The sequence below is a fragment of the Osmia bicornis genome, chromosome 12 (genome assembly GCF_907164935.1).
Source record: "Osmia bicornis bicornis chromosome 12, iOsmBic2.1, whole genome shotgun sequence".
Taxonomy (NCBI): domain Eukaryota; kingdom Metazoa; phylum Arthropoda; class Insecta; order Hymenoptera; family Megachilidae; genus Osmia; species Osmia bicornis.
The window spans coordinates 1,040,282-1,053,149 of record NC_060227.1 but is presented as its reverse complement, the minus strand read 5'-3'; the positions used below and the strand labels follow the sequence as shown (position 1 = coordinate 1,053,149).

The following is a 12,868-nucleotide window of genomic DNA, read 5'->3' as shown; positions in this document are numbered from 1 at the left end:
AAATGCAAATGTTAGATATCTGCCGATTATCTGACGGCGACGACTTCGTCGAAACGTCTGACCGATTCAAAAGTTCCTGCGTACCGAACGATAAATTATACAGGCGCGGGACTTATACATTCGATTGACCTTGTTGCATCGGATATTCGCTGCATGGCCAATGCAAAAGGAAAGGAAAAATAAGCATGCATTTTTCACGTGCATGCACGTTTCAACTTACGCGGTATAAAAATCGGGAAAAATGATTTTTTTATATCGGCTGAATGTAAAAAAAGATGACAATTTTGTTTCGTTAAAAGGTAAATGGCCCAGTACATGAATTTTTATCAAATTATTATCTAAGCTTTTGTATTAAATGGAATCATAAAACTTTCACACACAAAAATATCTAACGTGCCATTTCGTTATCGTTATTTAGCGCTTAGTAACGCTGGATTAAAAATACATTCATACTCCATCTCACGGTATAATTTCGTTAAGATGATCAGCTTAAAAGACGTTTAAGCCGATAATCATCTAATGCCGGTTAATTTTCCTACGCAGCCATCGGCTTATAACGCAAATGAATGTCTTAAGGAGATACCACCGGCGGTCATTAAATCGGCCGGATCGAAAATATATCAAAAGAGGAAAGAAAATCGCGAGCTGAAGGGAGACGAGAGAAACCTGAAAAGCAACACGTTCGATCGAGCAGCGATCGCGATGAAGACCTCATTCGGCTTCCCGAACGTCCTTTATAATTTATTCCACCATCCGTGTATATTCAATCTATCGTATGTTGGGCTATTACACCTTCCTCCAACTTGAATTTAATGCATTCATCGAATTTTTTATGTGATACAGGTACATTCAGGTGTTAAAATGATTTTAAATATATCAATTTTGATCAAGAATATCGATGAAACTTTTACGTAGCAATTTTTATTTGAATTTAAACTTCAAATTTATATATCAGAATTTGAATACAATTTTATGGGAAAGTATCGGATCGTTATTTTAGAAATATGTAAAGTCTTTCATGATTTGATGACAGAAAAGTATCGAAGAATAACATCTATGATACATTAATTTGAAGCTTGAAGCTCGATGAAAATGACTACGTAGACATTTAATTAGGGTTCTTAATATAAAATGGCTGATTGCCAGTTAGAACAGACAATGACTGATTTCGAAAGGTGCAAAGTCTAATAGGATTTGATGACATAAAAGTATTGCAAAACAGTTTCGTATCGTGTAACAATTTAAAGCTTAAAGTTTGATGAACACGACTACACGCTTCTATAGATCTCGACAAATATGCACCAACTTTTTCTCATAGAAGTTAGTTAATAGGCTGCAATTTCGTGAAATGTTGTTTGAAAGTGATCCATGCACGAATACTTTCTACACCCACTTTAATTATTTATAAAATCAGATCGATTTTCTTTTCTAATACGATATTACCTAAGAATTATATTATTTAAGTCGTACCCGATGATTAAATAAACATAAAAATCGTTTATCAATATTTCGACGTGGTCTCAATACACTTTCCATTTCACGAAGTATCACGATTCAAAAATAAATTCTTCAATTTCGTTATTTATTTAATTAGAAAATCTACTTTTAACCTCGCATCAAATCTATCGAGCTGAAAATTATTAAAACAACAGTGTTTCCATCGATTAACACTCTCGTTCCTCGGCCTTAATTAAAGCGACCATTCGATGAACATGTACGGTACAATTAGCACTCTCGACAAAAATAACCCGCGAAAATCAGTATACACAATTAGTATCGTGCGCAGACAAACAGCGTTCGAAATAAAAAGGAGCAATCCACCGGCCGACTATTATACTCGTCCACCCTAAAACTCTGCGGCACAACGTCACCATATGCTACGGAACACGGTTCGACTAAACGTCGATCAAACGATTCGTTAATTAACCCCTTGCACTCGAGAAACCCTTGCAGCCGCAACTCTCTCTCTCTCTCTCTCCGTAAGCCAAGAAAACGCCAATTCCCCTTAAAGTAATCAACTTCTCTTACAGGAAGTGATCCCTAGAGTAGCAATCGACCGTCGTAGACCCTCGACAAGTGTCGCTTGCGAGTCGCAAATTAACCCTTTGAATGTTCACTCCGTGCTGCGTAGCACTTTGACGCGGAGGATAAAATTTCAATAACTATACGGAATTAAAAGGAAACCCTCGGAGAAATTGAAATGGCTACTTTAATTAATCGAAAGAATGAAATCCTCGATCAGTGGAGGAGAATGAAAGGGTTAATCGAGTATATAGAAGAAAAACATTGGAAGATGATTGAATACGTTTGGTTTGGTAAAACGACTTACCTTGACGAAATGCAGATTCTCCTTGTCGAGGAGGAACTCCATGGATTTGTGTGGCCGTTGGTTGATGGTGGACGCGGGGTCGTCGTCGCGGGGGCTCCTGTGCGAAGCGGCGACAGGCGACTGGGGTACGTGGAGGGCGTGCTCTGGCCTCGGTCTCGGCACGGTCGAGCTGTGATTCAGATTTAGCAGGCTTCTGGTCTTCTTCCCGGTGGCGTTGGTGGAGGCGGTGCTGGTGGTCGACGGCACGGCCTCGTCGAGGTCGGTCTCGAGCAGGCCGACCGGGCGCTCCTGGGCGGCCTGCATCGTACGGGCTTTCGCCATCTCGATGGCCGCCGGATTTCCAAGGTCCGTGGCCGCGCGTCGGCGCGACGAACACACCGTCGCCGACGACGACGACGCGCCCGTCGACGTTCTCGAACTCAGCGCCCCGACGCGGGGTGGCTGCGGAGGCAGGGGTGGTTTGCTGGACACTGGCGCCCTCCCGTTCGCACTGCAAAAACCAATTCACTCCTTAGATTCCCTCTTTTATTCCTCTCTTTCTCCCTCGAGATTCCGTTCGATAAGATTTCGAGGGCTTTTTTCAAATCTAGCCCTAAATGCCTTTCAAAAGAGCTTTTCTATTTAATTTTATGTTTCATTTTGAGAATTAAGAATAGGCGCAAGGTGTCTATTAGAGCCTGGATCAATCATGACAAGGATATTAATTTTAATTCAAATTTTTAAAGAAACAGTGTCAAATTAATAATATGAAGTACGGAAGTCAATTAGAATCGAGGCTCTCTCCATGGTCCGCCGTCCAACTTTTTAGGGATCAACCACTGTAACAATGCCGATAATTTATCAGAAAGCATTTATCTATTCGGCTTTGAACTTCACCGAGCTGCAAGAATCTTTCCTAGGTGCTAGTGTTCGCGGACCGATGAATTTGCGGAGCAGCTTTCACGCGATTCGATCGTCAATCACGCGGCTCCCGTTACAACCCGAAGAAAACGCGGAAGCTAGTGAACTCCTAAGTGCTTGTTTGCCCCGCGATTATACAACTATACCAAGGATGAGCATCGAGGTATCCGTGAAACCGTATAAACATGTTAAACACGCGACATTGCTGCATAAATCAGTAGACATTTCATAAATAAAAATAATCAGCTCCCATAATTTTGACAAATTTTTAATGGAATATTTGAGAATAGTTCGGCAACAAGTGTTGCGATGCTTTGAAGGTAGTAAATTATTTACAGACGAATCCGAGGGAGCACTTAAACATCTGCAGCTGGTCACCGCCCTCGTACACGATGGAATGGGTGCTCCAAGTCAGACAGATCCGAATCGAACGATCCTCTCAATTGCTCTCAATCGTCCCTTCTCGTGTAGTCTTTCTAGTCCTTTTCTGTCTGTCGAAGAAAAATCAAAGAGCGACGATTTCGTAGCCGTAGGCGGTGCTCGCTCGATCGAACTTCCTTCGATTTACGAGTTACGTCGATAGATGGGTATGGATAGAAATATCGCAATGGATAGGCACAGAGTTTTCATTGAGAGAAGAGGAAGAGGTTCGTAAAGATCATTTACATACTGTAAGTTTCTTCTAATGGATCTTATTACGTTAGACACCGGGCTTATATGTTTCAAGTAGCAGGAAATTTACGTAACGAGTACGTGCTTGCTTAAACCCTTTAGCTACTGTAGACGACTATGTTCGTTCGATCACTGGATACTATGGCGATTATAATCGAGGAAATCGAAAAGTTTGCAACGGGTAATTTTTGTATGAAATTTAGAAACAGAAATAGAATGTTAAGAAATTTCTCGTCGTTGTCAAAAGTACTTGCGAAATAGCTTATGGAAATTTCGAGATACAACTTTCCCTCGATATTTTGAGAACGAAAAATGTCTGGTTCAAGCGGATCTGATAATCTCTGACTCCTACGATCAGAGAAGGTTCAAACAGAGATTTATCTGCACCGTGGCGTTCCTCCCCGCGATTAAAATGGCTAGTGCGATAAAACACTCCTCGAAGTTATCTGAATAATTATAATTATAGCGCGATGTGCTACATATAGCCATTTCCACTGGGATAGTTGTGAAAGTTGACTAAAATCGAGTAAGTTGCTTTGAAAACATATTTATCGTTTATAAAATATAAATCGATGAAATCACGAGAATTATTCAAGAATCTTCGCACTTATAAGTATTCAGTGAAATAAAATAAAGAACGAGGAGGAGAGAGGAATACATTGAATTACGATGCAAAAGCGTGCATGCGTAACTCAGCGAACGTTTGCTGCAATTTCATTCCCGTTGCAACGAGACGTGAGATCATGTTTATAAACGTAGTTGGAACAATGATGGAGATTCGTCGGCTACCTCCTCTAAAATTAGGCTATCCGCGAGTGAAACGCTTTCGAAATCATCAAGTCTGGAAATACCCTGAAGACACCGTGAAACATCAGTATTTTCACCGATGAAACATTCTCGCCTCGAGTTTGTCGAATAACATTAATCTATGTCAAACTCGAGCTTGATTGATCTAATTATCTGCATTTCAAATTGACAGCGTTGATTACAGTTCGTCTAAACTTTACCACGCTCTTTTGTTTCAAAATAGGCCGTCTATGCGATAATCTTGGATAGGAAATATATTTTCTTTGTTAAATTTTCTAGAGAAATACATAGGAATTTTTGAAAAATTCTTTTGATAATTTATTTTTAAAAACTATTATCAAAAATGATCAGAAATCATGAGGAATCGTTTCGGATACCAGAATAATTATCTAACGGTGAAAAATAAAAAATAGAATGAGAAAACGACGCAGCTTATGCATCAATCCGATACATGGTAATTAAATTTCGTATCGGAAGCTGTTTGCGAGGTTGTATATCGGCTCGAATCGAATCGTCGATGATCGAGAAACAAGAAGAGAATTATATTTCTGCGTTGCACGATGCCATGAACTCGAGGCATGCAGTGGTTCGCAAGCCTACGGTTAAATATACCCCCCGTATGTATGTAGGTGTTGGCTTGAGTAGCCTTATTAGTCTTATTTCATTCCAACACCAGTCCGGAAGTCGTTCGAGGTGGTCCGAGTACGCGGCTAGCCGCTCGTACAATTCTCCAAGCAAACCGTTTGCTTCTGTTTTTGCTCGTTATTTAAAAGCATCGACAACTTTCTGGCCCTTTAATCTTCCTATGCACTTTTCACTTTTCTTTGCTTTTCAATTTAAGAAATTTAAGAGAGAAATTTGAATTACTACTAACGCTAGAAACTACCGATTCTTGAGTTTGATACAGGCTTATTTTTAAGTCGAAAATAATTTAGGTACAGTGAATGTTGATATTATTAAAAACAATATTCTTCCAATTATTGCGGTTTCTAAAATAATTCAAGGCGGTAATAATACTGGCCCACCCTTTTGCACGATCTTGAACGTCGTTCCGTAATGTAGACATTACACAACGTTACAGTGGCATCAGGTTCGCTTCAACGGTAACAGAAAAACAGCGACACGTCAGGATTACTTAACAGCACGATAAAATTCAACGTTGAAGTCACACCTCTAAATATACTAACGTTCGTTCGCCACGTTCCCGATGAAAACGAAGAGGAACTATTACTGGAACGCGACGACGACCCCGTTTCCCTGACTCTTTCAAAGCGAAAAATTCATAGTACTCGCGGTGGATCGGAACAATTCCAGGACGATAAAACGCGGCAAAGGTCGCTTCTTAAATTACGATTCATAGCTCGAGATGATTCATCCATCTTCAACACGCCTCGACCCTCGTGCGAGTAAACAGCCGTGGGATGATTCCTCTTGTTTCGTATACAACGAACGTACTATTACTACTTATTGTACAACTTTAGATTTTAACTGTGCGAAGAATAGAGCGCGGAACGTACGAGAAAATGACGAATTCTATGATATGGATGATATGGATTCGCACGATGGTAAGTTGCTCCGAAGGGGGTGAAGTTTCACTCTTCACATCTAAGAACCGCTAATTTGCTAAATCAATTAGTTCCAAAAAAAACCTACTGTGTTTAACGTCCGTCGTTTGCTGTAATAAATCACCGGCCATTTTATATTAAGAATATCACTGAAACATTTATGCATCAGTGGAATCAAAGCAGTGATTTGCTCCTCGGGCAAAGGAGAGCCGACGCGGAGCTGATTCAACGAAATTTCATGCGATAAAACGCGAATGTTTATAAAAAGTAAGGCCGCAGGGGATCAGATACGTTGGTCGTTCTAAGAAACCAAATGTGAATCGTTGGATAACGCGCGAGGGTGGATGCAAATAAAAACGCAGCCATATGGAGCGGGATCTTTGAACGTGAAGAGGCAGTAGTGGAAAAATAAAACGTCTGGAAGTTAATAATTTTTCGATCTTAAACAGCACAGCAATTTTACAAAAGAAATAATCTAAAATCGTTCTCTAAAATCCTTTAGGGAACAGGCGAGCCACGAGCGATCGTCGAATTAAAAGGAAATGAATCGTTAACTGGTAAGGGTCGCGGCAGAGATTAAGATTAATTGACGCCGATGTCAAATCCAACCCCCAGATTTATATAGAATATTTTTCTATTTATAAAACCTAACACAGAAACTATTAAACCTTGCTATTTTTTAAGTTTTCTCATTCAGAAATCGAAACTACTAAGTAGCCATTAAGAATTTTTGTAAGTACAGGTAAGGGATGAAATATTCCTTCCTCTAACTAAATTTCTCTTTAACTAAAGGAAGCCTAGAACAATCCAGAATCTATTATACTATAAAATAAAATAGATTCTTCCAATTTTCTCCCTCTCAGGGTTCAATCTCCAGCTCTATCACTTGCAACATCCCGACTATCAGACAGGATACACGTATCAATTGCCATCCTAGTCAGCGTTCTTCGGGTCGAAGGTAGGTGTACGCTAAACGTTAAACAACAGCGTGTTGCCGTTACGGAATGCAATTAGGTCGAATTACGTGAAAACGAATGCGGAACGGGGCGAGAGTGAAATTCAATTAAGAAGAGAGGCGAACTGGTTCCCCGAGAGCGTGCATGTACGAGGGAAGAGAACGATCCACGGGGCCGACGATCGGGACAAATGCGAACGAGAGTGAAATCCTATCGATCGGATGAACGTGAAGCCTGATTAGAATGGAATTAGACTTGGAATGCGGAGAATGTACAAAGGGTAGGACAGGGACGGACGTCGGGGCGATTTCTTCGAGCAATGTGACACACTGTAACCCAAACTAACCATAACAGCGATACGATGATCTATGTTGTTCGATCAGTTGTTTGATAAAGAGAAAAACCCCTAAATATATATTAGGCTATTCTTAGGGTCCTAAAATTTCCCTAAACTCTTCATGGATTTTCCCTGAATATTCTCCAAAAAAAACAAGATTGGTAGTAAAAAAATGTTCACCCCCCGTAGCCTGATTCTTAGATCAAGACTACCTCCGCTAGAAGGGGACGTAAGAAAACGATCCATAAAAGGCGGACGGATTTGTAACACGCGTGTTTACACGTAGGACGCGATGAAAGCAGAATTAAACGCAGCTGGAACGAAATCGAAGCGAAACGAACGGATGATCGAGAGGAGTGGGTGTAAACGCGGGACTGGCAGCTGTTGGTCGACTCTGGCCGCCATTACGAAAGCCTCCTCCTCGGTATCACTGACCTCGTTGCTTTCAGACGCGCGAACGAACGATGGTTTAGAAACAAATTCACGGGCAACGAAAAATCGCCTGAGTTGTTTACGAAATCGATCATCCGGATCGACGCACCGCGAATATTCAAGACGACTGGCCGATTTCCGGTACCAATATGGCGAACGTTCGGCGTACAGCCTCGAGCATAATTGTGCCGCTCATTTGTCAAATCAATTAACTCCAAAAAAAAAGAAAAGAAATTTATTATGTGTTATGGCATTAAAATTTTAAAATTTTAATTTTGCCTTATGAAAGCCTCAATTTGCTTCCAAGATAGCTTAATAATCTTGGCATACTTCTGTTTTATTATTTTTTTTTTAAATAGTCAAGATTCATCAATGACCGTAGGCTGAATTTACAGAGAATGGATGAAATACTACCCGTATAAAATGTAAAATTCAGTAGCATTTGATAAATAAAAGACTCGTTCATTTAAGCGGAATACTTAGTTCGTTGAATAACTACGAAACAGAGGGTTCACTGTCGTTCGAATAATCTCGAGCGATACCGCGTAAACAGACAACTGATACATACTCTGTGTGCCTTTCATAATCCGGCAATTATGTAAGACAACATTCTTTTTTTCTTTTCATTTTTTTATTCGACAGATCTATAGAACACGTTTTGCTTTATTGTTGCACATATTCCTAAATATCTATTTCCCCCTTAAATTCGAAATTTTACTAATGCCTTTCGCCATCGATCGGAAGGCAAATGTTTATTAGGAAGCCGTAGAAAGCTGTGTAAACCGAGTGATTCACGGTAAGAGTTCTATAACAGTAGCTTGAAACCGTGTAAACAATTACTAAGGTCAAAGTCAACGTTACCGGAGCATAGCACGATACCCTGCGGTAAACAACGATAAAACGAAACCGACAAACGTTTTCCCTGATAAAGAAAGAGGATAAGATCAATCGATCGATGTTTCATCCCCTTTATGTGAATTTTCGTTTTTGTTTTTGTTTTTTTCCAACTAAAGCCTGTGTTAAATTGTCTTTAATTATTCCTAATGTATGCGGTGCATAGCAATGGTAATTATACTCTAAGCTCGTTTCACGAATGTGCGTTAGCCTGCCTTTTAACACTTTCAGCGCCGCATCGCTACTAATGACCGGTGTTCAGCAAAGGCACATCCTTAATTAAACCTCACAAAAGTACAATTGCAATTTTGCATAATTATGAATGAAAATTTCTGAAATCCTGTCAACATCGCATAATACTATACGCGATGTCATCAAGATTCTACCTCGATGTCATCGTTCAATTTCGCTACGAATTTTACGGACAACCCGGTACGTTAACCCTCGAACAGCGGAGCCTGGGTCAAAGAAAGATATTAATCGAATGTTAAATTTATAATTTTCTAATTAAAAAATTTCATACATTAGAAGAATAATTTTCTTAAAGGAACACTTTTCATTATTTTCATTAAGAATTAATGAAATACATTAATGGGCTCTCTCCACGGTCCGCCGTCTGAGGATGATTAAATCTTACATAATAAGGATAATAATCGTGACTCACCTGATATTGGAAGAACTTCTCTGAACATCACCGACGGTCCTGTTGTTATCCGAATCGGTTCTGCTCTCCGCGTGCACCTGACCCTCCTTCCGTTTCTCATCTTCCGGTGGATGCAACGGAATGATGATATAATCCGGCTCCTTTTTAGTCTTTTCCTCGATCACTTGGGCGCGATTCACTTGGCCGTGAGTGTCACTTTTTTTCTGCACCTCGGACCGCGGCACTTTCGACCTACCACTGAACCGTAGCCTGGAGAAACGTTGAAGAAAGCCACCTAGTCCGCCTTTCTTTCTCTCCTCCTTGGCCATGGTCGCGGACGACGAGTCGACGATCGTGTTCCTTTGAAATTTCGTCGGGGGTAGTTCCTTTTTCGAGGGAGCCGCGACGAACCCTCTTTTCGTCGTGCTGGTAGTCGACATGGTCGGCTCGTCTACCCTGACCACCGGCGGCGCGGTTGTTGTTGCCGGAGCGTTCTCCTCGTCGCGTTTGTCGCGATCACCGCGATCATTCGTATCAACTGCCACGGCCACCGCTGGATTCCCACTCCGTTCAGTAGGTTCCAGGCGGTCGCTGTTACCGCTGCTACCGCTGGGTGGTGGGGAACGAACAACGTGGACAGTCTGTCCCCTCGCTTCTTTCCTCTTCCTCTCCTCTTCTTCTGATTCTCTTTCTTTCACTTTACCCTCCCCCTCTTGCTCGTTTGGAACCTTCTCCGTGGAAGATTCCTTCTCGGCGACCTGCTTTTCCACTATGACCCTCCATAGACGTTCGCCAGCGTTCCTGTTGCACGGGGGCCATGAATTTTCCTCCTTCCCGCCATTTCTCTCAACCTCCTCCTCCTCCTCCTCTTGCGACTGCAACCGCACGATCTTTTCCGGATAAAAGTCACCGATGAAACATTTCTTCGAATTGTCCGCCACGCTGCTCGGATCCGGATCCTTCCGGTGCTCGTGGAACGCGTTCGATACGGTGATTCGATGTGATTCGTCTTGGGATACGTTTTCGTGTACTGGGGTGGATTGCTGAGGTTTTACGCCCCCCTCCGGGCTGAAAGTTCCTATGGGTTTGGTTTCCAAGCAGGGATAATCTATCTCGTCGTTTACTAAGGCACGTGCGTTAGGATCTTCTCCATAAACTGAAAATGGATCCGAGTTTTTTTTTTATCTGGCTCAGGATCGTTTCGTCCTGCTGCTGCTTTTTCAATCGCTGGCCCAGCTGATCGATCGGGATCCTGGTGAACGGTCCCGCGGAGAATTGAGCGGTAAGGTTCTCCGTTGATTTGGAATACTTCCTCGTGTCCGGAGAAGGCTCGACGTAATGATTGGTCAAATTCGACGTCGAATGGCTGCTCATCTGTTGCACTATGTCGGTGACCCAGAGCCGCGAGGATCGGCCGGATTCCTCCAGTTCGTCGCATGCGTCCATTCTCTGGAAAGCGCCCCTCGACGACTGCAGTGCCTTTATGTAATCGCACTGCTGGGCCAACTCGTAACTGGCGTTGTTCAATACTCGTTTCTTGCCGCTGCTCCTCTGCGATTTCGGGCTTTTCTCGTTTTCATTACCGAAATCCTTGCGCAACATGCTAGCACGAAAGCTTCGCTCGTCGACCTCAAATTGCTGAGCCAATTCGTAGCTGGCGGTGTTCTTCACCTTTCGAGGTCTACCCGAGGGCGTTCTCTGAATGCCATTACCGTTCGAGACGTTAGCTTCTAACACGTCTCGCTTGAATTGTTTCATCGCATCGTCGATCGCGGCATCCACATCGTTCTCGATCGCCAGGGCAATGTCGAGCACGCAATTTCCACGATCCTGCGTCTTCACCGTCGATGTCATTTGTTTCTTCTCCCTCGGTTTCGTACTATCCTTTTCCTCGAGCTTCGCGTCCCCTTTGACGTCAACCATCACACCCTGAGGAGCTTGCGTCCTGACTGAACTGGTCAACGAACCACCCTTCGTCTCCTCTTCCTCCTCCACGCTGTCCAACCGTTTCTCCACCTCCGCCATTTCGTGATCGTGCAGACTCACTCGAGCAGACTGCCGCCTATCATCATCCTCGTGCAGCAAGGAAACACCGCAGAGATTCAGGTCGACCGGCACGCTGGCTACTCTCGTGTAATTCTCGAATAGATTCGAGGTGGAAACGAAAGAGGTAACCCTCGAGGAGGAAGAGTAACCAGCTAACGAGCACAAACCGTGTGCGGACTGGTCGACGGTACTAGGCAGACTGGGCGCGCTTTGAGATTTATCCGTGAATCTAAAATTAAAGCACTCCTCCTTGCTCCACCCTTGACGTTGGTGCTGCCGCGGCTCGTGCTCCTCGTAACCGTACCGCTGCTGCTCCTCTTGCTGCTCCTCTTCTTGATGCTGTTGATGATGATAATGATGATGATGATTACGAGGATGATGATCGGCGACCATGTTGTTGCGAGCGTGCGCCATACCACCGGCTATATTTAACCTGGTCTGCAACAGACGAAAGGAACTCGACACGGCTGCCTGGCCAGACTTCAGATCCAACAGGGCGTCCCTCTTCGATTCGATCCCGATCTCGCGCAGATCGATCGTGTTTCTATAGTCCATCGAGGTGGCGTAATTGCATACCGAATCGCCGAACACCGTCAGACGATCGTCCATCTCGCAACTCGTTCGATTCTCGTTTAACGTTCGATCATTTTCGTACAGATCTTCGTCCAGGTCTTCTTCGTCCTCGTATTCGTCGTCGTCTTCGTGCCAAAAGTCCCTGTATCGTATCAAGAACAGAGAAATTTTCGAAAGGTATAAAAAAAAGAGAGAGATGAAAATGAATCCGCATAATTTCGGATCTTCTTTAGATTCAAAGTAAAAGTCAAGGAGGTCTATATTCAGGGTCGTGATTGCGGTAACTTGGCCAAAAAACGAGGGTCATGTAGCAAGCTCAAAGTCCGGGATTCGTTGCCAAGGAAATCCAAAGACCTTCGTCGCACAATAATCGCGAATATTGTTTCTCTCAAACGTAGTATTCTATAAGAACAATGCGAACGTCTGGCGACAATTTAGCTAGTTTCGTCGTTTATTTTATCAGAAGTTTCAGAAAATTTAAGCAAAGCTCACAGACGGCAGCTGCACCCCGTTATACTTTTACATATCGTGACCATAATCACGAGTACGAACAACTACATAAATTGAAAATATAACAGGGGGTTAATAATACATACCTTTAAACACTCTCTTATTTCTGCGCCCTTGTTTACGCTTGCACGCAGCTTTTAACTTATAAAAGCTGTTCAAAAGTTCATCCAACTATATAATTTTAATATTATTTATTACGTCGCC

At 42.6% G+C, this 12,868-nt stretch overlaps 1 protein-coding gene across 1 annotated transcript in view; it reads right to left on the bottom strand.

Moving 5' to 3' along the window:
- The window catches only part of LOC114874993, a 55,874-nt gene that overhangs the window by 27,396 nt on the left and 15,610 nt on the right, over nt 1-12,868 (bottom strand). The window contains 3 exon segments of the mRNA XM_046288183.1: nt 2,330-2,819; nt 9,557-10,716; nt 10,718-12,296. Of these exon segments, the coding sequence (XP_046144139.1) occupies nt 2,330-2,819; nt 9,557-10,716; nt 10,718-12,296 (3,229 nt within the window).